Source organism: Orcinus orca, chromosome 2 (genome assembly GCF_937001465.1).
Source record: "Orcinus orca chromosome 2, mOrcOrc1.1, whole genome shotgun sequence".
In the NCBI taxonomy this organism is placed as follows: Eukaryota; Metazoa; Chordata; class Mammalia; order Artiodactyla; family Delphinidae; genus Orcinus; species Orcinus orca.
The window spans coordinates 14,203,819-14,227,197 of NC_064560.1; the positions used below are offsets into that span (position 1 = coordinate 14,203,819).

A 23,379-nucleotide genomic window follows, 5' to 3' on the forward strand; every position below is an offset into this window, starting at 1 on the left:
AACAACTGATCATCTCTGACAGCAAATTATTGTTTTATTTGCTTTTGTGGTGGGCTTGTGAGCCAGGCAAAGAGTGGTTCAAAGGCTGCTGCATTGGTGGATGGATGTCTTTTAAGAAATGATCTCTTTGGAAAAGTCAAACAGCACAGCCTCATTATGAATGTTATTTCATCAGTGCAGCCTGCCTGAGGAGCTCAGAAATCAGTAGTTTTCTTTTTTCATGAAAGGCTGCAGCTATGATTTTTTAAAAAAACGACTAATATTTGTTACAGTAGTGCTCTGTGGCATTACTGAGTCTTAATCTGTGTGCTAGCAACGGAATGTGTTTGCTTATTTGTTACAACCGGCCAATGATAATCCTCGCTGACACTTCCGCAGCGTTTACCAAGAGCCAGGCCGGTTGAAACACTTCAGAACTGCTGACTCATATAATCCTCACACTAGGAGAGCAGGAGCTGTTTTGTAGCGCTATGTTATCCCCATTTTGCAGATGTGAAAATTGAGGCATAGAGAGGCTATGCACGAAGTATGTCATGTGCACAAAGTCACATGACAGTAAGGGCAGGGTTGGGCTTTGAACCCAGGCCGCGTAGCTCCATTTTGCTGTTTTTACAAAGCAAGTCCAGTAACCTTATTAAAACCAAAAACCGATTCCTACTCCGTTTGGTATCCTCCCCTCAGCCTTCAGCTTGATTTTCTGGCCCTTCCGGTTAGGACCATGAGTTTGTAATTGCTTCCTTTCATGGAGGTGAAGAACTTTTCCTAGACCCTGTTGTGTTTAATTGCAAAAATTCACAGTGTTTACACACACACACAGCAAAACGAATGATGACCGTTTAGTTAATCAGGAAGGGCTTGATTCGGGCCTAAAATGACCAGTCGTTCTCCAAGAACAGATACAAAAAGTGCAGTGGTGAGGAGCCAGTGAGAGACGTCTCTTCCCATCCAGGGTCCGAGCACTTCGCGCAGGCACACGGGGAACGCTTTCTCTGGGAGGAGGCCCGTGGGAGCGGCGCGGCACAGCCGGGGGCGCCGCGGGTACGTGAGTCTCCGGGTTCCCCGCGTGTCTCCAGGCTCCCAGGCCCCAGCGCGTCGCTGCGCGCGCCCGGACCAGCCTCCGCCCGGGTACGGGGCGCTGCGCAAGCGTTGGTGCGCCGCTGCCTGCGACCCGGGGTCCGGGAGGAGGAGGGCGGGCGCACCCCCGCCCTGCGCTCCCCGCGCGACCTTTGGGTACCGGGAATGTCAGTCTGCCTGGGAGGGGGGCTGCACCGGCCGGCGCAGGAGACAGGAGGAAGGGCGGCAGTGAGGGCGCGGGTTTGAGCCCTTCTAGCCCCGCGTCCTCTCACCCCCACCGCTCCCTCCCCCCGCCGCCGCCGCCCACCTGGCCGCCCCCGCTGCGGCAGCGGCGCGAGGCTTGCTTCCAGGCCTCCGGGTCGCAGCCCGCGCGGTCTGCGGAGCTTTCCTTGTGTCTGCCCTCCCCCCGCTTCGCCCGCCCTCCCCGGGGCCCAACGTGCTCGTTCCCTGTTACTTCGGTCGGGGCGCGCCGGTGGGTTTGGCCTGCGCCGCGGCGGCGAGGCGGGGGAGCGAGTGAGCGCGAGGGGCGGGAGCGAGTGCCTGTGTGAGTCACCGGTACCTGGAGCGCGAGCGACGCAGAGAGAGCGGCGCGGAGCCCGAGCCGGAGCCGAGCCCGAGAGCGCCGCCGTCCCCCGGCGCCAGGCCCCGCCGCGAACCCACCCGCGCCCCCGCCGCCTCCCCGCGCGCCGCGCGGCCCGCTCGCCCCGGGCCCCGCGCCGACGCCAGACCCCGGCGCCCGGCCCGCGCCGCCCTCCCGCCTGCCCGGAGGCGGTGCGGGGCTCGCCGGGGGATGTCACAGCGGCTCCTCGGAGCCCCCAGCCGTCGTCGCTTCCGCCCAGCCGCCGCCCCCGGGAACCGCGACAATGAACCCCCAGTGCGCCCGCTGCGGGAAAGTCGTGTATCCCACGGAGAAAGTCAACTGCCTGGATAAGGTGAGCGAGGAGGCGCCGGGCTGCACCTGCTCGGAGAAGTTTTGGCATCTGGGATGGAAAGAGAAGAGTGGGTCTGTGCGTGTGTGTGCGCGTCTGTGTGTCTTGGCCCCGGGTGAGGGCACGCGAAGCAAGACGCCCGCAGGAGGGCCAGAGAGCACGCTTGGCGATCGTGATGTTGGAACCGGGAGAGGCTTTTGTCGGGGTGCGGGCGGCGGCAGAGCGGCTGCGGAGGGCGCCTGGAGGTGCGCGGCCCGGGCTGGGCCCCCAGGGGCAGTTCGGCCAACCGCGCGCCTCCCACCTCCGCTGCGACCCCTCACTGCCCCGCACGCCCACCTCAGGGATCCGCCCGGATCGCCACCTCACCCCCGCCCCAGCGCCTCGCGTGAGGGCGGCGAGGTGGAGAGGCGGATAGTAATTAACATGTCGTGGGGCGGCCGTTGCCGCATTGCTAAGAATAAGCCCGGCCGGAGAGCCCGGGCTGAGCGCGGCGAGCCAGACCCACTGGGGGCTAATCCACCCGCTTGGGGAATTCCAGAGGAAGTGGCTCTAGACCGGCCCCTGCAGCCCTGCTTCCCTGCCCTTCCCGGGCGTGGATGGAGTTGAGCAGCCTGGGAGACAGACCCTGGCGCTAGCCTGAGCGACTGACAGTTGAACCCAGCCGGAGGCGGTCCCTGTGAAATTTGCGTGTGGTCATACAAATGCCTCATAAGAGCACGCCGTCATCCCTATAGCCATCCCAGACAGAGTCCGCCTTTCCCGCAATTTAGTGGAAGCTGGACAGGGATGGGGGGACCGGGGGTACTTAACATAGTGCGCCTCCGGCCACCTCGGGTTGCCTGACTTCCGGTGAGCACATGTTTATCGAGATGTTACAAACAGTGTTGTTTAGGCACTTTGAACTGGATTCGGTTTCCTTTTGAGGCCACTTCACAGGCTCCATTTCTCCATTAACCAAGCGCAGAATTCCTCTTTGGCTGCTCATAGAAGTGTAATACGGGTAGAGCCCGCGACATTTCTTTCATCTGAGTCTGTACGTTATGGTGGAGAGTCATTTAAAACTCCGTTTTAATAACTGTCTTCTTTGTTTACTTAACTGAAAGTCAGCAAACATCCACTGGTACCTACAGTCATTTTGTTGTAGTATTTTCAGATACGGGGACTTGTGATGCACTAAAAAAAAAATGTCTTCTTTCTGTACCCATCCTGGAAAGAACTGGCATTGTACTATAATTTTAAATATTTATTTTTTCAGTATTGGCATAAAGGATGTTTCCATTGTGAAGTCTGCAAGATGGCTCTGAACATGAACAACTACAAAGGCTATGAAAAGAAGCCCTATTGTAATGCGTAAGTATTGTCAACATAGTGTGCCAGGTGTGGCACAGCAGCAGAATATGGAAGTGAGTGGATTTGCCTGTTCTGAAGAATTGACTTGCTGTGTCACCCAGGTGTGGCAGTGGCCAATTACCTGTTTATGCCACATACTTTGGGGCCATGTAGTTTGTTGAAGTTCATTGCATATATGTCTTTCTAATGTGCAGGGTGATTTGTGTGTGTCTTCAACCAGAAGGTTGGTTCTTGAGGTTCACAGTGTTGCAGACTTAGGGACATTTGTTAGAAGCTGCAGAACTTACACACTGAGAACACCTGGGCTCTGAAATGCATGTCAGATAGATTGGCATTTTATTCATATGTCAGTTTCCATTTTTATCATACGTTGCCATACTGCATTTTCTGCCCGAACCTCGTTGCTTAGAGAAAGGAGCCTCGCTCCTTTGGCTTTAGCTGAGACCACTCCAGAGCTGCTGGAGCTTAATAAAGGGAATCAAAGAATTGAGACCTGGGTACTTCCAGCTGGTTAGTAGTAGATCTCTTGGTGGGGATTAAAGAAGGTAAGTTTTCTTTAGTAGGCTTTTCCATTGGCATGCTTCCAGCCTATAATACTAGCGATTAGGTAGCATTTATGCGGTGCTTACCATGTGCCAGGCCCTATTCTAAGCACTGTATGCATTACTGACTCATTTAATCATTACAGACCCTGTGACTTTGAGGAGTACTATTATTTTCCCCATTTGTCAGATGAAGAAATTGAGGCATTGAGAGGATAAGCCTCGGTAAGGGGCTCAGATCACTCCTAGAGCCTGCAAACTGTAAACATTGTTCGGTGCTTCCAAATGGCTACCTTGCCGCCCTCGGCATGTGTTTCTCCACTCTTTGAGCATCCCTCCACCCAGATTATTTTCAGCGGTGGGCTCTTGGCACTGACTGCTGAGCCGCCTTCTTCCTGGTTCCCTTGTGGGGGCTTCTCCAGCCTGGAGGAGGCAGAGGATCCCTCTCCTTCTGGCTGGAGCATTGCCAGAGATTCATTCTCCCTGGAGTTTTGGAAACAGGTTTATTCAGGTCTCCTGGAGATGGAGGGCCCATGGTTAATTCATGCTTCACTCATGGGAGTGAGTTTTCATAGACGGTGAATTTTTGGTAAACGAATGTAATGCGCTCATACCTCTCTGATGAATAACCTAAAAAAAAAAAAATCTCTTTGTATTTCCTTCGGTCCTAGCTTAGTGCTTACAAATACACCAGAAACTTTTCAAGAAATCAGAAAATGGTGGCATTGAACAGAATTCATGATTTGGATAAGTGAAGTCCACAGGTAGCCCCAAACCATTGATGTTTTCAGCTCTCCTGTATCATGCCTCTTACTAGAATAACATGAAGCAATAAGTGAGATCCCAGTGTCGTGGTCGTCTGCTTCTCTTAAAGAGAGGTGTAGTGAGCTGGTTAAAGATCAAAGGTAGGTAGCTGTCCCTAGAAGGGAAAGGGCCTGACAACCCATAAACAGGACGGTTAAAGGAAAGTGAATCATTCTTCCTGTAACTCTTCTAGCCTGTGGCCTGATTCCATCAGGCTTCATGGGCCACATCAGGATTCTTTATAGCTTCACAGCCTGAAGTTTAACTCGGTTTTACCAGTGCCTTTGGGTGGTTCTGGAGGAATTGGGAGGGGAAGAGGAAAGACAGGAAGAGGAAAGACAGGAAAAAGAAAAGGAGAAGACAGCAACAAATACATATGTATATGTGTATACGTATGCATAATGTGTTTATGTGTATGTATATATATACACACACATAAACATATATGTATATATATACACACACACACAAGACACACACATATAGATAAAGCATTGAACGAGGGAGGAAAAGAGATGATAAAAATAAAAGGACAGAAAAAAGAAGTGTAACTGAAGTGGAGTCTTTGATTGCATCAGGCCACTTGAAAGTTCAATGCTTACTGCTGAGTTTCAGTTCACTCCAGTTAAAAAAGAATATCAGATTCTGCAGCAAGTCATGGACGGCTGGTTGGCCCTCTGACTTCGTAGTGAACTAGTGCCCAGAACTGTTGAGATTTGGACCCCAAAACAAAAAAACCTCTGTAGATGAGAAACATCCTGCTATGTTGTTTCATAGGTCTGAGTCTTATTTTTTAATACTTTCGTTATATCTAAAGGGAATGCTTACAGGTTTTCTCTCTAAAATTTCTTATATAATTCTAGTGCTTTGTTATTAGGTTTAAGTAGAGTTTTGGGAGTAGCATCTCAGATTTTTTTTGCTGAGTGTTGAACCTGGTAGTCCACTTTATGGAGCAGAGAGACAAGGTAAGACAGAAATCCATCTTTAGTGGGTGAATGGGTAGAATCAATGGTTTAAATGTTTGATTTAGCTTTACGTTCATGTCACAGCTTGATACGCTGTCTCCCAGAAAACGAGCCTAGCAAAGTTGCAGGTTCTGTCTGCTGTAAAGGTTCCATGCTGGAAGGCCCCTATTCTCCACCCTTAGTTTTCCAAGGGCACAGGCTGGCATGTAAATTCACTGGTCAGCATGGATTACCCTTTGGGGATCCTGATGCCTCTGCTCTAAATCAGGTGGTGTGTGTCAATCAGCTGTTCCCTGTGATCTTGGCCAGAAGGGCTGCCATAATTTCCCTGGGTCCGTGGTGGAAAATTGATTCTCTGAAGTATACTGCGACTGAAAAATGAAACATTCTGTGTCCATATAAGGTAATATTTTATCTGCCTCTAGTTTGGCTCAGGAGTGAATACACATACATGCTTATTAAATGAAAACGACTATTCTTCCCCCACTGCAACTTTTTATTATGAAAATTTTCATGTACAAAATGGTTAAAAGAATAATGCAATGAACGTCTGTATATCCTCCACTGAGATGTAACTCTTATTAACGTTTTGCAGTATTTGCTTCATGTTTTTATCTAGTATATGTACAGATATATTTATTATTTTTGGACCATTTGTTAGTTTCAGGCATCAAGATATTTCATTCTTAAAAAGGACCTTATGCACGTACTAAGAATAAGGGTATTTTTTTTAAAGAATCACAGAGCCAATATCACACTTCAGAAAGTTAACAAAAATTTCACAATAACTTCTAAAATCTGGTCCATATTCACGTCTCCCTCATTGTCCTAAGGATGTCTTTTATAGCTTTTTTAAAAAAAATCCAGGATCCAATTAAGGTTCATACTTTACATTCAGTTGTTATGAAAATGGCAACTTCTGATTATTGGAGATTCAATATCAGTTCTTTAATTTCCGCTGTCATTTCTGTTGTTTTACATAACCTCTTAGAGCTTTCAGGAAGAGTATTTAAGTAGCATTTCTTGTAACAATAACATGTAATTAACTTAAGAAACTTTAAAATAAATATTAAAATATGGTGAAAATATCTGAAAGCACAAGCAGACATTTAGGATTGTTTTAAGAAAGCATAAAAGCTTTTTATTTTAATTGATACCCAGGGGCATTTTTTTTTAATGGAATGAAGTAGTGAGTATTTTCTTCGGTCTAAATATGTTGCTTGTTTATATTCTTGTGTGTTTAGAGAAGAAACAAGTTTCCTGTTTGACTTCATGCAAAGGAGAACATGTATAAAATATAATTTGCCTAATATTTAAATTTTGATCTTTTGATAGAATGATCAAAGTATATAGTACACGCTAGATGTAAGATTAGGTATAATACACATTTAGTTCCTAATGCATCAGTGTACCCTACTAAAACATTTAAAAACAAACTGATCTACTTGAGGACATGCCATGTTTTCCTAAGCCTTTACGTTTCATCAGCAGGCAGTGGATTCTTTTGCACGTTCAGGATTTTTTTCCCATCGTGGAACTTGCAAAGAAAAGAGGACTTGGCAATATTTTTATTGCTAAGAGGTGCTGGGAAAATAACACTAGCTGATTAGACAAAAAACGGCTCATATATTTGTATGTGAGTTGGTATGCCAAGTTAAACGGTAAATGTATTGCTACCCAGCAAGCCCCACAAAGAATATAAACCCTAAAGGCCATTTGTCAAATAAATAATTTAACTTACTGTAGGTGTCACAGTTGCATTTATTATGTGTTTGTAGAAAATACATCAGTTCTTAAAGTATTCTGAGCAGTATCATCACTTAGAAATAGCAGTGCCAATGACTGGCCAGTTAACGTTCTGTCGCCAAACATCACGTTATTTTAAGTCAGGGGAAGGATCAGTTTATGATGCAGTCGCTTCGCGGAGCCTTGCCAGTAATTTCCCCAAATCGTCACTTTTGCAGAGATGTTTTTTGGGGGGCTGAACATTTGTCCTGACCTGCTCACGTTAAATATCCCTTGTATCTGTGTCAAATGTATCTTCAGTTAGGGGGCTGAAAGAACACAAGTGTCTGTGCTGTAAATACGTTTAGTTATCCTTCCAAAGACACTTCCTTCTCAACAGATAGTTTCGCTTAACGTAATTTTGGACCAATTTAAAAATAAACCAGCAGGAGCCATGCTCCGTGTTTACTTTCGCTCTGCCTGTGTGAGCGTTCCGTTTTGTAAATATGTATGGACTATCTACAGCCTGGAAGATGCCGGGCAAGGTGCTTCTGGTATGAGCCCCTCAGAACGGGCAGCTCTGTTCAGCCTGCCTGCCTTGAGGGGGATTGTCTAGGCCAGCCCCCCAGTAGCTCTCACTTACCATTTCTCTGTTGGTGACTCGCCACAAGTGCCTTTACTAAGGGGTACTCAGAGGACATGGAAGGAAATTAACTTTAAACCCGAGATATTTTCCACCTCATATTTCCCTTATCTCTGCTGAGGCCTCCCCAACCTGGTTCCATAACACTCCAAGGACTTGAGTTATCTCAAGGAGACTTAGGAAATTCTTGCTATTACGTTAGCTTTAATTACTTAAGAACTTTTCATGAAAGGCACAGTAGGGTGATTGGAGATTTGAAGCAAGACAGAACTGGATTCGAATCCTGGCTCCGTCACGGTCTACTGAACGAGTCTCTTGATCACTGAGCTTTGGCTTTTTCATCTGTAAAATGGGAATAGTAATGCTTAACCCGCAGGGCCGTGTGAGGATGAATGAGACAGGGCATGTCAAGGTTCCAGCCCAGTTTCTGGCACATAACAGGCCTTCAGGAAACTGTAGTGTTCTTATTTCTTTGGCGGTACTTTTTTGAGGAGTAAAGGAAGAAAAGGAGGGTAGAAGGCAGAAGAAGAAGTTCCTCAGTATCCAGGAATGATTGGTTTCAGGACCGTCCCTCGGGTACCAAAATCCGAGGCTGCTCAAGTCCACGGTCAGCCCACTCCGCATCTGTGGTTCCGCATCCTTGGATTCAAGCAGCCAGGCATCGGGTGGTACTGTAGTATTTATTGAAAAAAATCCGTGCATCACAGTTCAAACCCATGTTGTTCAAGGGTCAACTATATATCAAAGAAATGACAGTCATGCCTATTAAAAGGTTTATAGCAGTATTTTTCACACTATGGGTTGCCACCCATTCTAGGGTTGTATCTAGAACTTAAAGGAAAAGAGAGACAGAAAGAAGAGAGACAATATCAGAATGGGTTTGAGTAGTGGGAAGAGTATTGTTTTGGCAAATGTTCTTTTACTAGTTATGTGTAATGTGTGTACTGCATCATGATGTAAAACATATTTTTGCTGGAAGATATGGTCAAAAAAAGTTTGAGAAACACTAGCTTAGTTCCGTATTCTTTTTTTTTTTTTTTTTGTGGTATGCGGGCCTCTCACTGCTGTGGCCTCTCCCGTTGCGGAGCGCAGGCTCCGGACGCGCAGGCTCAGCGGGCACGGCTCACAGGCCCAGCCGCTCCGCGGCATGTGGGATCTTCCCGGACCGGGGCACGAACCCGTGTCCCCTGCATTGGCAGGCGGACTCTCAACCACTGTGCCACTAGGGAAGCCCCAGTTCCGTATTCTTAACGCCCCACACATCACAGAGCACTGGAAGCCGCCAGCGTGTACAACGCTATGCTGAAAGTCCATGAATTCAGACAGCCACTGCTTTCACTCTCTCTGTTTGTGCCAGCCACACCCTAACCCACGCCAGCCGTCCCTCAGGACTCAGCTCAGCCCTCAGAGCCCTCACCATCCTATGAAGGAACAACGAGCCTACCTGTCTGCACCCTCTTCCAGTGTAGGGTGGCTCTGAGGGCATCTGTCTTGCTCACCCCGTCTCCGCAGAGCCTGGCAGTCAGTGCTCAATAGAGACTAGCCATGTCAGGGAATGTGATGGTTATGCTGCAGCTCAGAGTGTGGTCCCTGCCTCCCCCCCCGCCCCCCCCAGTTCAGGATGTGGTCCAGCTGAGTTCCTTCTGAGGCTGGGCATCTAGAGGAGCTGGCTTGAGAATAGGCCTTGTGGAGCCTGAATGGTGGTCTGGGGCCAAGCTTCACCAGGTCTGAATACCAAGGGGTAAAGTCTTCCCACCAAAGGAGTAGGCTCACCTTTGCCAATCCAGAGTGAACGTGGTGGGCTTCCCTGGTGGTGCAGTGTTTAAGAATCCGCTTGCCAATGCAGGAGACACGGGTTCGAGCCCTGATCCAGGAAGATCCCACATGCCGTGGAGCAACTAAGCCCGTGTGCCACAACTACTGAGCCTGCGCTCTAGAGCCTGCGAACCACAACTACTGAGCCTGTGTGCCACAGCTACTGAAGCCCGCACGCCTAGAACCTGTGCTCCGCAACAAGAGAAGCCACCACGATGAGAAGCCTGCGCGCTGCAACGAAGAGTAGCCCCCGCTCGCCGCAACTAGAGAAAGCCTGTGTGCAGCAACAAAGACCCAACACAGCCAATAAATAAATAAATAAATACAAACAAAGTGAACGTGGTGGAATTTCCTTTCACTGCTTACAGGCTTGGTTTCAAAGTATGATACCTTTGTAAAAGATTCTTTATGGATGCTTGTTTAGCTTCTTTTGAGTTCAATTGTAATCTGTAAAATGGGATAATTTCTACCTAGGAGGAACTTTATAGAAATGAAAAGGGGGAAATATTAGTAAGCCTCAGCACATCAAATGACACCTATTAGTACCCAAATGTTAGTCCCCTCCCTTATTTATAATAAATTGAAAGCTGTTGTCTCATATCCCCCCCTTAAAGAGAGGAGAAAATGTTACAGGCAACCGTTTCTATGGGATGATATTGTGATACGTAGGGTTTCTAGTTTGCGTCAGTTATAATCTGCCTTATCTGACTTCTTGGTTTATGTACTGCCTAGAAAAAATTAGACCTTTTGCACACAGATCTGATGTGGGAGGATGACAGTTGTTTTTTGTTTTTTTGAAACTGGATGATTGAAAGTGAGGGAAGGAGACACTTTATTTGAACCAAATAAAAAGGTTCCAGTGTATATGCAAAATGATCTGATTCTCAGCTACCTAATTGAACCATTGATGACATCGAGTGAATTTTAGTATCCTTTGAAATTGTAGAAGACCGTATTTACAAATCATGTCCTGAGTTCTGCCACATTTGAAAATGTTTCTGTCTCTTTATGATGATCTGTCTGTTACAGAGTGATGTCAGATTAGAAAACTTTTGGAGATGAAGCACAGCAGTATCTCCTAAATTATGGTGAGATGCAAGGTTAGTGCAAGATACAGATGTGTGTGCTTAAAAGGGTATTGATTATGTGTCAGGGGCGTGTGTAAGAGTGCATTTTGGTATGTCTTCTTTAAACGTTTTCAGATGCGTGCTTTAAAGGATGAGTGGTTCCTGGGAATGTCAGGAGTGAGAGAGAAGCAGACATACCCACACACGACACCCTTGTCCTCCAGAGCTTCAGGACCCCCTCAAAGCTCCGTCTCCAGAGGAACGGGAAGTCGAATTTCTTTTCTTTTCCTTTCTGTTTCGTTCTCCTCTAGTCAGCATTGTTAGGAAGAGCTAGGCTTTTTGCAGTGTGGGAAGTGGGAGCTAGAATAATATTTATGAGCTAAGTGCCCAGAACATTTTGAGGACTTGGTAGAAGGATGATTATTGATTCTAAAGTTCTGCTGATGAATCAAACGGTTCCACAGCCTCTCTCGTCAAACCTAGACGTAGGGCACGGACATAACCAGAAAACAGGAAATTGTGGGAAGGACCAGGTTTGAATGGCAAGGATTGTTTATTCCAGCACTGGAAGCCCAGCATTAATTTTATCTGTGGTCAGCTGTGTGTTTTTCTCAGTGGAGTCCTTGAGGGGGTCACGTTGTGTTCAGCTTCTGTTTACTTTTCTACACTCTGTCGACTCATTCCCGTCAAATCCTAGGAGGAACTAAAAGAAAACTTAGTTCGATGTGTGTACTTTTGAATAGCCTCAGACCTATTTGTAGACTGGTGGCCCGGTATACTTCTGCTTCAGCTCGGCAGTCTAAAAAGTCATTTAGACAGAAATCCTTGATGGGCTCCTCTGATGCTCGTTATCAGTCCAGAGCAGGCGCCGGTCAACCACACAGAGAGCACGGAGGCGTGGAATGGCTGTGTGCAGCCTAGGGCCAGAGATGTGAGATGTGGAGTTCAATGGTTGCCCGCCAACAGTGAATTCTGCCTTGAAATCTGACTTCATTATCTGTTGTTGCATCAAGAGTGTGAACTCCACCGAATTCAGGCAGCGCACGGGAGCATCAAGAATAGTGCGGGACATATATACAATGGAATATTACTCAGCCAATAAAAAGAAATGAAGCTGAGTTATTTGTAGTGAGGTGGATGGACCTAGAGACCGTCATATAGAGTGAAGTAAGTCAGAAAGAGAAAAATAAATACTATATGCTAACACATGTATATGGAATCTAAAAAAAAAGAAAGGTTCTGAAGAACCTGGGGCAGGACAGGAATAAAGACGCTGACGTAGAGAATGGACTTGAGGATACGGAGAGGGGGAAGGGTAAGCTGGGACAAAGTGAGAGTGGCATGGACTTATATACACTACCAAATATAAAATAGATAGCTAGTGGGAAGCAGCTGCATAGCACAGGGAGCTCAGCTCAGTGCTTTGTGACCACCTAGAGGGGTGGGATAGGGAGGGTGGGAGGGAGACGCAAGAGGGAGGAGATATGGGGATATATGTATATGTATAGCTGATTCACTTTGTTGTAAAGCAGAAACTAACACACCATTGTAAAGCAATTATACTCTAATAAAGGTGTTAAAAAAAAAAAGGAGCAGTGCAGTAAACACACACATCAGTACAGAAAGACATATAAACAGATGTATGTGTATTCATTTATTTTCTTTATTTTTTTGGCTGCATCGGGTCTTAGTTGCAGCATGTGGGATCTTTCATTGCATTGTGGGCTCGTCATTGCAGCGTGCAGAATTCTCTCTAGTTGTGGCGTGCGGGTTTTCTCTCTCTAGGTGTGGCACACGGGCTCCAGGGCGCGTGGGCTCTGTAGTTTGCGGCATGCGGGCTCTAGTTGAGGTGGGTGAGCTCGGTAGTTGTGGCAGTCGGGCTTAGTTGCCCAGCGGCATGTGGGATCTTAGTTCCCCGACCAGGGATCGAACCCGTGTCCCCTGCATTGGAAGGTGGATTCTTTATCACTGGACCACCAGTGAGGTCCCCAGATGTATTTTTGATGGTCTGTTTGGATGCCTGCCCCATCTCCTCCTGGCTGCTCTTCCGACCATCCACCCAGAGCCCTGTGTATCTCTGTCATCTTCTAGACGTCCTTGTCCTCCTTCCCCATCCCCACGTGTTCATTCCCTCTGTCCTCACCCTGCTTCCGGCTGTCATCCTGTTTGCCTAGTGATCTGACCATCATCCCCTACCTGGTCTCCCTCTTCTAGTCTTTGTCTTTGTGAATGCTTTTCCTGCCACTGCAGTTTGTCTTTTGAGACCACAGTTCTGGTCATATTATTCCCTTAGGCACACACCTCTGATGGCTCCCCACTGCCTACAGAAGGAAAAAATTGGGTTTCTGATAGATACTCAGGGCTTTTCATACTTTATCCACTTCCTTTCACCCTCCTCTCCAGCCACACTGGACTGCCAGCTCTGATGCCTTCATCAGGTTTCCTAACCGAAGTCTCAGTAGCCTCACCTGTAAAATGGGTATCATAATAGACTCTGCCTCATAGGATTAAGGATTCATTGGAATGTCAAAATAATAACTTTAGCCACAGTAAGGAGGTAATAAACGTTAGATAGGATATTCATTGTTATTAAACTTGACACAGTGACTTCACTCTTTCCTTACACTGTTCTTAAGCCATCCTATCCTCCTTTGTTTTAAAATTGCTTTCATCTTAAAGGCACACAGCCATGACAACCTTTGTGAAGCCGTTCTGAATCTCTCAGTCAATTACTGGACTCTTTCTCTGTGCGCCCATTGTAGTTTTTATATTTCAGTTATATCACTTCATCAAAAAGCCTGCCTTGTACTAGAACTGTGTTTGTCTTCCCATTCAAGGTGGTTTCCTGCTGAGATTGGACCATCGAAGTTCTTCTTAGCCTGAGGTTGGAGCTGGGTTGAGGGTGGGGAAGTCAAGTCAGCTGAGCTTTGCTTCTAAAGGGATCATTTCTGGCTTGTGTTTCAGGAATTGAGAATGGGGGTTGCAGTGCAGCAGTGCAGTTCTGACACTAACCACACCATGAGTGAAGGGTGCAGTCCCCAACAAAACAGCCCTTGTTTCAGATACCGCTGCAAGTTCAGGTGTCCCCAGGACAACCACACTTCTGACCAACTAGCTACAGATTTGGGGAGGGGGTCCCACAACCCCTTCAGATTTGACAGTTTCCTAGAACGGCTCACAGAACTCAGGGAAGTCCTATACTTAAGATTATTGTTTTATCATACAGGACATAAGGCAGGACCAGTCAAGTGAGGAGACACGTAGGACCAGGTCTGGGAGGGTCCTGGACATGGAGCTTCCCTGCCCTCACCCTGTGGAATCAGGAGGGGTCTATCTCTCTCCCTCCCAGCACGTCCATGCAGTCACAAACCAGGAACCTCCGCCAAATCTGGAGCTTTGGTGTCCAGAGTTTTTAGTGGGGTTTCGTTGTGCAGGTGTGATGACTCTGAGATTATTCAGACTCCATCCCCTCTCCCCTCCCTAGAGGAGGTCCACTTACCTCACCGGACTCGAAGCTCCAACCCTCTAAACCCATGATTTCTGGAGTGGCCAGCCCCACCCTGAGCATCTTGTTAGCACAACTCAGTTATGGACCCTGGGGCTCATGAATATCAAAGATATTTCCAGTTACTAGGGAAATTCCAACTATTTAGAGTATGTTGCAGGAACCGGGGACTAAAGCTAGTCAAATTCATGATTATACAACAGGCTTGCTTCTCACCGTCCTCTTCAGATGTCTTGTTTGCATCGTCGAGACAGCGCCTCCCTTTCGTATCATGAACCTTCCTATCCCGTTATGACAAGAATGACCATCTAAACCCACCCCGTCTATGTTGTCAATCAGTAGAAGTTGGGTGAGACATATAAATGGTTGACAGCCTGCACACAGGAGGTGGGTGGGAGGACCTATTTATGGAAGGATCCTTGATGTAACTCTCTAGATTGCTTTTTGTTTAAATAAGCAAGTCTCCCCTATCAGCGGATTACATTCTTGAGGGCAGGAACGGTCCCAGTCACCTTTGTACACCTTGGCACCTACCATGTGCTTGGTGAGTGTCCCCCCATAGAGCCCACTGCCCAGCAGCTCTCTTGGGGGTGCAGCGAGCACCTGTGGCTGGCCGAGCTGTACAGCTCAGCCTCAGGCATCCCTCACTGAGAGAGCAGACTCAACAGGAAGGAACAGACTTTCTTTCTGTTCCTCCACTGGTGATCCCAGTGGAGCTGGCCGTGCTTGGGCTGACAATACGCATGAACGATAGCTACCACTTCCTCTGATAAGTGAAATATTGACATTTATAGCTAGATTATGGGTCACTGACATGCAGCCAAACAAAAGATGACAAGAGCAATGTTGTCTACGGAGGGCGTAGGTAAAATCACTTCGTTACAACTGTGTTTTCCAAAAGTCTCGGGACAAACGCCTGTGTTTTAGACATCAGGCCATGTCGCCATTCACTTGCCTATCCATATATTTTTTTCCCAGAAATAAGTATGATTTATTTATTTCCTGAAACAAATGTAATCAGGGATTAATGCATTAATCCCTGAGAAATGAAAAGTCTTTACATTCTCTTCCGGAAGAATTTAATTTTCTTTAGTGACTTCCTTCAATCCTGTCTTTTCTCCCAGATTTCCAGAACTTCAGAACCAACTCAGCAGGATCTGTGCTTCCTCCTCCTACCTTCCCCATCCCCCGTGCCAGAGCGAGCGTGCGCTCTCTCTCACTGCGCTGAAGTCTTCTCTGTTGTCACTGACGTAGTTTTCTGATTTTCTTTTTTAAAAAGATAATTAATTAATTTATTGTTGACTGTGTTGGGTCTTCGTTGCGGTGCACAGGCTTCTCATCGTGGTCGCTTCCCCCGTTGCAGAGCACAGGCTCTAGGCGTGCGGGCCCCCGTAGTTGTGGCACACGGGCTCAATAGTTGTGGCTCGCGGGCTCTAGAGCGCAGGCTCAGTAGTTGTGGCGCACGGGCTTAGTTGCTCTGTGGCATATGGGATCCTCCTGGACCAGGGCTCGAACCTGTGTTCCCTGCATTGGCAGGTGGATTCTTAACCACTGCGCCACCAAGGAGGTCCCTGATTTTCTTAACATTAAGTCAGATTCTATTTAAAAATGTCTAGACGCTTAAGGCACATAATAATTAAGGGTTATTCCTGTCAGGAATAGAAACACCGTATTAGAACAGTTCTTCCTCAGAGGCTGCTAAACAAGGAAAATCCTATTTATAGGGTTTGCCTCTGTGATCTTTATCTTTTATATGGTAGTTACGTAATGTCAGGTTTAATTGGCCAGGAGTGAGGAAGCTGGTTTATTTGTGTGCCTCTTGTGTCATATGTACCCGAGGGGCTGAGCGGTCAGTGAAAGTACCTATAATTTGTCCATGGGGGCTGCTGGCCAGGAAGTGTCCTGTATAATGGCAGTTTGATAGATGCTGAAAGAAAAGCAGTTTGTTTTCTCTTTCTGCGGTGATGGGTATGTGAGAGCCACTGAATAAACATGTGTGGGTTGGCTTTAAAAGCACATTTATGCTGAACAGGATACAGCCGTCCTTTATTTGATAGTAAGCCTCTTAATGCTGGCATCTTTGTCTGGTGCAGACTGGTGGGTCAGGAGAGAGTGCCACTCGGGATTTAAAAATTAATTCCCTAAGAGAAAACAGGTGGTAACATAAAAGAGGGACCCGAGTGTACGAACTCTTGGGGGTAAGATAGGCTCAAGGAGGTACTGTACAACATGAGGAATATAGCTAATATTTTGTGGTAAGTGTAAATGGAAAATAACCTTTACAAATTGTATACAAATAAAAAATTGAAAAGAAGAGGAAAGGTTAGCAATCATTTTGAAGAGGTAGCACAGCACAGAGAGTAATGACTCTGGAGCCAGATGGCCTAACGTCAGATCCCAACCCTGCCATTCACTAGCTGGGGAGAGTTACTCAAGAGTTCTTTGTCACAGTTTCCTCATCTGTCCTTATCTGTAAATCGGAGGCAGTGATAGTAGAGCTCATTATTTATAGAGAATTCAGCACAGCACCTTGTGCCTGCAAGTTCTCAGTATGTAGAAACTATTGTTTTATTTCTTTCCATGTCTCTTCAGATAAAACTTTGCCTACATTTGTGACTTATTTCTAGAATCAAACACATCCAGATCTGTGTTGCGTTACCCACTCACCATGTCCAAATGTCTTTCTACTTTGACCAAGAGGGGAGGGATGGGGAAAGCTCCAGTGAGAAGATGGTGCTGGGATGCTATGTACGGTGTTCACTCTAAGGGCAGACTCTGTAGAAGTTAAATTTACACTTTGGTGACACCCCCTTGCCTTGTATTCTGTTTGAGGATAAAGAATCTGTATTCAGTGTTTATTACTGTTGCTTTAGGTTTTCTGGGGGGTTTTCATCTAAAGAATGTAAACATGGGGCCTCACAGTAAGCTTGGGTAATTCAACTAAACAAATATTTGTGGAACTCAGATCAAATGCAAGGCAATCATATACAAAATTCTGAGGGATGTAAAGACAACTATGAAACAGTTTTCACTCTTGACAATAAAGTCTGTTGAACAAGATAAAGAGAGAGGAAAAAAAAAAAGAAGTACCTGAGTGGAGGATGGAGGAAGGATCAAGTAATCCTCAGAAGATACCAGCAGCGGAATATTGATGGTCTCGCCCATCTGTACCGAAGCATAGACACTAACAATGGTTCATAGGGTCCAGAGATACGACCGGTGTGTGGTGGGGACAGGACAGGCTGATCAGTAAACCCTGCTGGCAGAGAGGCTTTGCAGTGCTAAAGAAGAAACAGATCTCATAGGTGGGTCCATGTATAGAAGGAAAGAAACCAGAAGGGGAACAAGTGATGGAGAACATTTGGAAGAGGATGAAAATGAAGGAGAAACCAACTCAGGGCAGACCGGGGCCACATACGTGGATGGAAAAGATAACTAGTGGTTTCTCCACATACTTACACGGTGGCACAGAGGCTGGATGCCATATAAAGGGAGGCTTTACCGAGACAGTGGCTGAAAGTTTAAAAGAGAATGTCAGTTGATTTTTTGCTTTGCTTTTGTATGCAGTTCCATTGTTTTCAAGCTGCTTCGGACTGAACATGGAAAATGAGGACGCGTGGGTTGGAGATGCAGTGGTTGTGAGGATTTTAGAGCAGGTAGCCTCACTACCTTGAAGTTCATCGGAGTGGAAGGGGGGATGGCTGGTCCCACCACATGCCAGACTTCAGGACACCTGTTCAGTGTGCGAGAAGCAAAGGGGGCATGTGTGTTCAGGGAGCCCCGGGTTATGAGAAACTCTGTGAGGCAGGAGCCATGTATGAGTTCATTTCCGCCTGTGTGTCCAGGGGCTGGAGCAGTCCTTGGCGCACGATCCGCCTTTCATAAAGATTTACCGAATAAACGAAAAAAGGAATAAAAAGAAAGGGGCCTCCATGAGGTAGAAGACTTTGAAACGTAAAGTTCTGATAGAAAACATGTGAATTATTCCAGTGAGGGAGAAAATGAGGAATACCTCTGAAGACAAAAACTGAAAGACAAAGAAACAGCCTAGGGCACCACCCCCTGGAGCCTTCCGAGCTCCGAGCTCCGATTAGTAGGACACACAGTTTAAAGGATGGGAAACTGATAAATCAAAAATGCACACACAGTAAGATTAGGGTCAGGAAAGCTAAAGGCCGACATGGCCGTGGCTTGTGAAAAACTCTCACGACCAAAGACTTTTGAAAGCACTTATGTTCCGAGATAAAAAGGTGAACTGAGGCTTGGGGAAGATGCTGGGTTAATAAAAAAATGACACAGAAAAACGTAGAATTATTCGCTTCCTAGTTAGCTTTCCTCCTTTCAATGAAGAAGAAGATATTTAAAAGTAGAAAAGACCCATAAACATCATCAAGAAATTAAAGTAAAAGCCAGAAGGGTAAGGTTAGGAAGAAAACATCAAGGCATTCTTCATGGTAATAAAAGAAGTTGGAATCTCTAGACCCAGATGAATGGCATCGTTCGGTCCTGAGAAGGCCCTGTGGGTGAGCTCCTGGAACTGAAATCATGGTGCCCTGGCCCTTGATGACAAGAGAAGATGTGGTGGGAGAATTACGAGATGGACTCGGGCGCTCAGCTGCGTTAGTTACTTCCCCTGGCTTTGCCTCTGGTCCCTCATCTGTAAAATGACGTCTTGTCAGCCCATCTGCCAAATGAGGCTGTGCCTCAGTTGATGATAATAATACTTACTACCTCTTCTGGTTACTGTGAGGAATAAATCAGATAATTTGTGTAAACAGTTGACATAGTTGATACCATCTAAGCATCAGTTATACTCATTATTGCCTATTCTCTATGAGAAATTATCTGCAAAAGAGAGCTTTGGGAGTTTTGGAGATGGAAAAATATCCCAAGTTTAGAAAGGGGAAGAAGAGACAGATTGTAGAAATTACAGCCTAATAAATTTGGCATTAATTCCTGGCAAAATCCTCATACAGACAAGTACAGAGATGGCTTGGGAGGATCAACATAAAAAGTCCTTACGGATTCCGTATTAGTTTGCTAGGCCTGCTGGACAGAGTACCGCAGACGGGTGGCTTAAATAACAGGAATTTATTGTGTCACACTTGTGGAGACTAGAAATCTGAGATCAAGGTGTCCACAGGATTGGTTTTTTGGGGGTGGAGGGGCGTGAGGGAAGGATCTGTGCTGGGGCGCTCTCCATGGCTTGTAGATGGCTATCTTCTCCCAGTGTCTCTTCACATCACCTGCCCTACGTGTCTCTGTCGAAATTTCTCCTTTTTACAAGGACAACGGTCGTATTGGATTAGGGCCCATCCAAATGACCGCACTTTAACTTGATTCCCTCTGTAAAGACCCTGTCTATACATAGGCCACACTCTGAGATCCTGGGGGTTAGGACTTCAACATGTCTTTTATAAGGGGATTCAGCCCTTAACAGATTCACTAACAGAAGTCAAGTAAAGCAAAATTAGCCTTATTTTATTTTATTTTTTTGATGGTATAGAAGAAGGGAAATATATACACAGTGAACTTCGAGTTTTTTAAAAAAATGTATTCAATACTCTTGATTTTCATAAATGATATCTATGGTGAGTGTGTTCCCCCCTTCCTCCCATGCAGACACAGGATTTAATCTGCATTTGAATTACTACGCATTGGCCACAGTATCTGTTTCTTCATTTTTTTTGTTGTTTTTTTTGTTTTGTTTTTTGTTTTTTGCGGTAGGCGGGCCTCCCACTGCCGCGGCCTCTCCCGTTGCTCTCCCGAGCACAGGCTCCGGACGCGCAGGCTCAGCGGCCATGGCTCACGGGCCCAGCCGTTCCGCGGCACGTGGGATCTTCCCAGACCGGGGCACGAACCCATGTCCCCTGCATCGGCAGGCGGACCCCCAACCACCGCACCACCAGGGAAGCCCTGTTTCTTCATTTGCTGCTATATTTTCAAGACCTCACTCTTATCTTCAAGGTGTAATCACCTTCTTCTCGTCCACCCAGGACCTTTACTTTGTGACATTGTGTGCTTCATAAGCTTGTGAAACAATTGTGAAATTGTTCTCTGATGGATTGTTCCTGCTCGCAGGAGAATGGCATTAAAATATTTATAGGGAAATGAATTTCAGTTTCCAGTGGAAAAGGCCAGAAGAAATATGGTTTAAAATTTCATAGAAAATGACCGTCCTTATCATTTTATTTTGAGAAAGGGGGGGGTAATCTCCTGACTGTGACTTCATGCTTTAGTTCGTGTGAAAGAGTCTCGTCTGGAGATTTATCATCATAATCTTCCTACACTTTAGGATTTATATTTCCATTTCAGAATTTAATTATTAATTTGATCATGAACGTTTCTCAGAAGGCTTCTCTTTCTTACAACTGCCTTTATTATTTTATTAAGTGATGAAGAATTTCATCTGTGTTTCAAGGGGTAGTGGAGTAGACTGACTTTTATCACGTAGGCATTTAAGTGTAAGTGCTGGGCTCCTGAAAAATACAGGTCCAGGCCTGCAGGGCAGGTGGATCCTGTGATAAGGCTTGTGTGGGTCCTGCTTTGTTTTCAGTAGCCATGCTCTCTGCTTAACCTCTTCTCCCAGGTGAACTTTATTACCAGATAGAAATCTTATCCACCCAGTGAGTTCATGTGTATTTTGAAAAACAGCACTGCTCCTCTACCCTCGCCCCCTGACTTTGAAAACAAACCCCAAACACACTCCTTTTTCCTCCTCGTAATCAGATCTTAACTATCAATGCCTCCCAAGTCCTGTTGATGTTTCTGTCTTGAGTTAATTTTTTCGTAACTCTTTGGCTATTTATACGTGGCTGCTTTTTGCTCCACAAGATGCCGAACGGAAAGCTCTTAGGGCCTTAAAAAAAGGACCAAGCCACCTTTCTCCAGTTGTCCTAGTGTCATTTCTCCTCCTCTAAATAAAGGAATGCCTCTAATTTATTTTTTTTCTTTACAGTTTCCACTGGTCCTTTCTGTTTTTACCACTTGACTGGCCAGAAATTTAGCCTTGATGTATGACGGACCTTTTTAATTTTTCTAAAAACCTTTGACCCCAAAGAGGATTTCTGGGCCTGGCCTGAGACCATAGTGCAGTGACCCATCTGGTTTTTTGAGAGTCAGCAGAGGCAGGTGGCCTGGGGCCCATCCACCCCTGTCTGCATGTAGTGGGGTTAGTCTGTGCAGAGGGATTGATTGTGAGAGGAAGAAAAAAAGTGTTTATAAAGATCAAGGCACAGCTCTCCATCACCGGGAGCATGAATGGCCACCTGACTTGCTTTTCCAAGTGTCTCTTGCCCAATCTCTCTCTTCTTTCTAGAACTGGGAAATGCTCTATCCATTCCACTGCTCTAGTCTTCTTTTCAAGTGTAGCAATTGTTTGAGTCTTAGCAATGCAGCGATTACCTGGGTTTTGAGTGTGAATTTTAAAGCTGAAGTGTTCAATTTTTATGGGCACAGTACTTATGGTTTCAAAAGCACTCTTTTCCAGACATGTATTTTTCAAATTGGAATGCCTTTTCACATTATTTTAGATTTTCTGTAGGACTGAGATTTTGAACGAGAGGTTGAGAGGGAAATTACTTTTTTTTTTTTTCTGTCTGTTAGTTTTAAGCTTCAATTTAAAAAATCCTCATGGTGGGACTTCCCTGGTGGCACGGTGGTTAAGAATCCACCTGCCAATGCAGGGGACACAGGTTCGATCCCTGGTCCAGGAAGATCCCATGTGCCGAGGAGCATGTGTGCCGCAACTACTGAGCCTGCACTCTAGAGCTCGTGAGTCACAACTACTGAGCCTGCGCACCGTAACTACTGAAGCCCTCTTGTCTAGAGCCCGTGCTCCGCAACAAGAGAAGCCACTGCAACGAGAAGCCTGTGCACTGCAACGAAGAGCAGCCCCCGCTTGCCGGAACTAGAGAGAAGAGCCCGTGTACATCAACGAAGACCCAACGCAGCCAAAAAAAAATAAGTAACTAAAATAAAAAATAAAATTAAAAAAAATCCTCATGGTCAAAATCTTAAAGATATATTTTATGATATTGTTGAGGAAAATGCACATACATCGTCTCTTTAACATTCTGAATCGTGTTGAGAGTTGTGGTGGTTTTTTTATACTCTGCTTCATATTGTGAGTTTCTAAACATACAGGTGCTGTGCAGGCCCAGGAGTGCAGCAGACAGAGAGGAAAGGTTAACATTCAGCTCATTTACATTGTGACTCCCTTTCTAAGTTTGACTTTAGTGTTTGCTTTAAAGAGTATTTATTTTTCTGTATGGTATTAATAATATCAGGTATTCTCTTCTGAACTGGGGAATTGTTCTCTCCATTAAGTTAGTTTTTAGCAAACATTTCTTAAAAACAGTGAAACATTTCTGAAAAACATGTCATGAATTGTTTTTTCCTGTTTTTCCTGTTCTATTCTATGTGGCCTATTACACTATGCACCATTTAACAAATATTATAAACGCAGTCCTGCGTCTTACTTTTACACTGTGAAGACTTGCATTTTATTTCTGTATATACGGTAGTCTGCCCTTATCTTGGGGCGTACGTTCCAGACCCCTAGTGGATGCTGAAACCACCAAGAGTACCGAATGCTATGTATACTATGTTTTTTCCCCCTGTGTATACATATCTGTGATAAAGTTTAATTTATAAATTAGGCACAGTAAGAGATTAACAATAATAACTAATAATAAAGTAGAACAGTTATAACAATACACTGTGATGAAAGTTATGTGAATGTGGTCTCAGAGTATCTCACTGTACAAATTTAATGCCTTTTTCATCTTAACTAAGCACCTACCACGCACTGTGGCTGTAACGTTTGCAGTTTGAGGTGCGACAGCAAAGCATGCAGATTTCTTTTTCCTTCTTCATGATTTCAGGGATAGATGATTTGTTCTTATCGTAGATTGTAGCAACCTCAACTTACAATTTTTTCCTTTCTTTATTAAGTCAAG

General features: G+C 45.7%; 1 protein-coding gene and 1 long non-coding RNA gene across 11 annotated transcripts in view; one reads left to right on the forward strand and one right to left on the reverse strand.

The window, feature by feature from the left end:
* Positions 1 to 821: 821 nt before the first annotated feature.
* LOC125963417 (uncharacterized) lies at positions 822 to 1,474 on the reverse strand. Its single transcript, XR_007475378.1, has 2 exons — positions 1,382 to 1,474; positions 822 to 1,263 (listed from the first exon to the last, which is right to left on the reverse strand). It is a non-coding gene; the product is annotated as an uncharacterized LOC125963417 (long non-coding RNA).
* The window catches only part of LOC117197037 (LIM zinc-binding domain-containing Nebulette), a 250,838-nt gene continuing 228,789 nt past the window's right edge, over positions 1,331 to 23,379 (forward strand). For 4 of the 10 annotated variants that reach the window (XM_049705571.1, XM_049705569.1, XM_049705568.1 and 1 more), the window contains exons 1-2: positions 1,331 to 2,006; positions 3,259 to 3,353. In XM_049705571.1, the coding sequence (XP_049561528.1) occupies positions 1,938 to 2,006; positions 3,259 to 3,353 (164 nt within the window). In that variant the 5' untranslated portion in view covers positions 1,331 to 1,937. The remainder of the gene's footprint in view (positions 2,007 to 3,258; positions 3,354 to 23,379) is intronic. The other 6 variants (XM_049705565.1, XM_049705566.1, XM_049705567.1 and 3 more) reach the window with 3 other exon arrangements.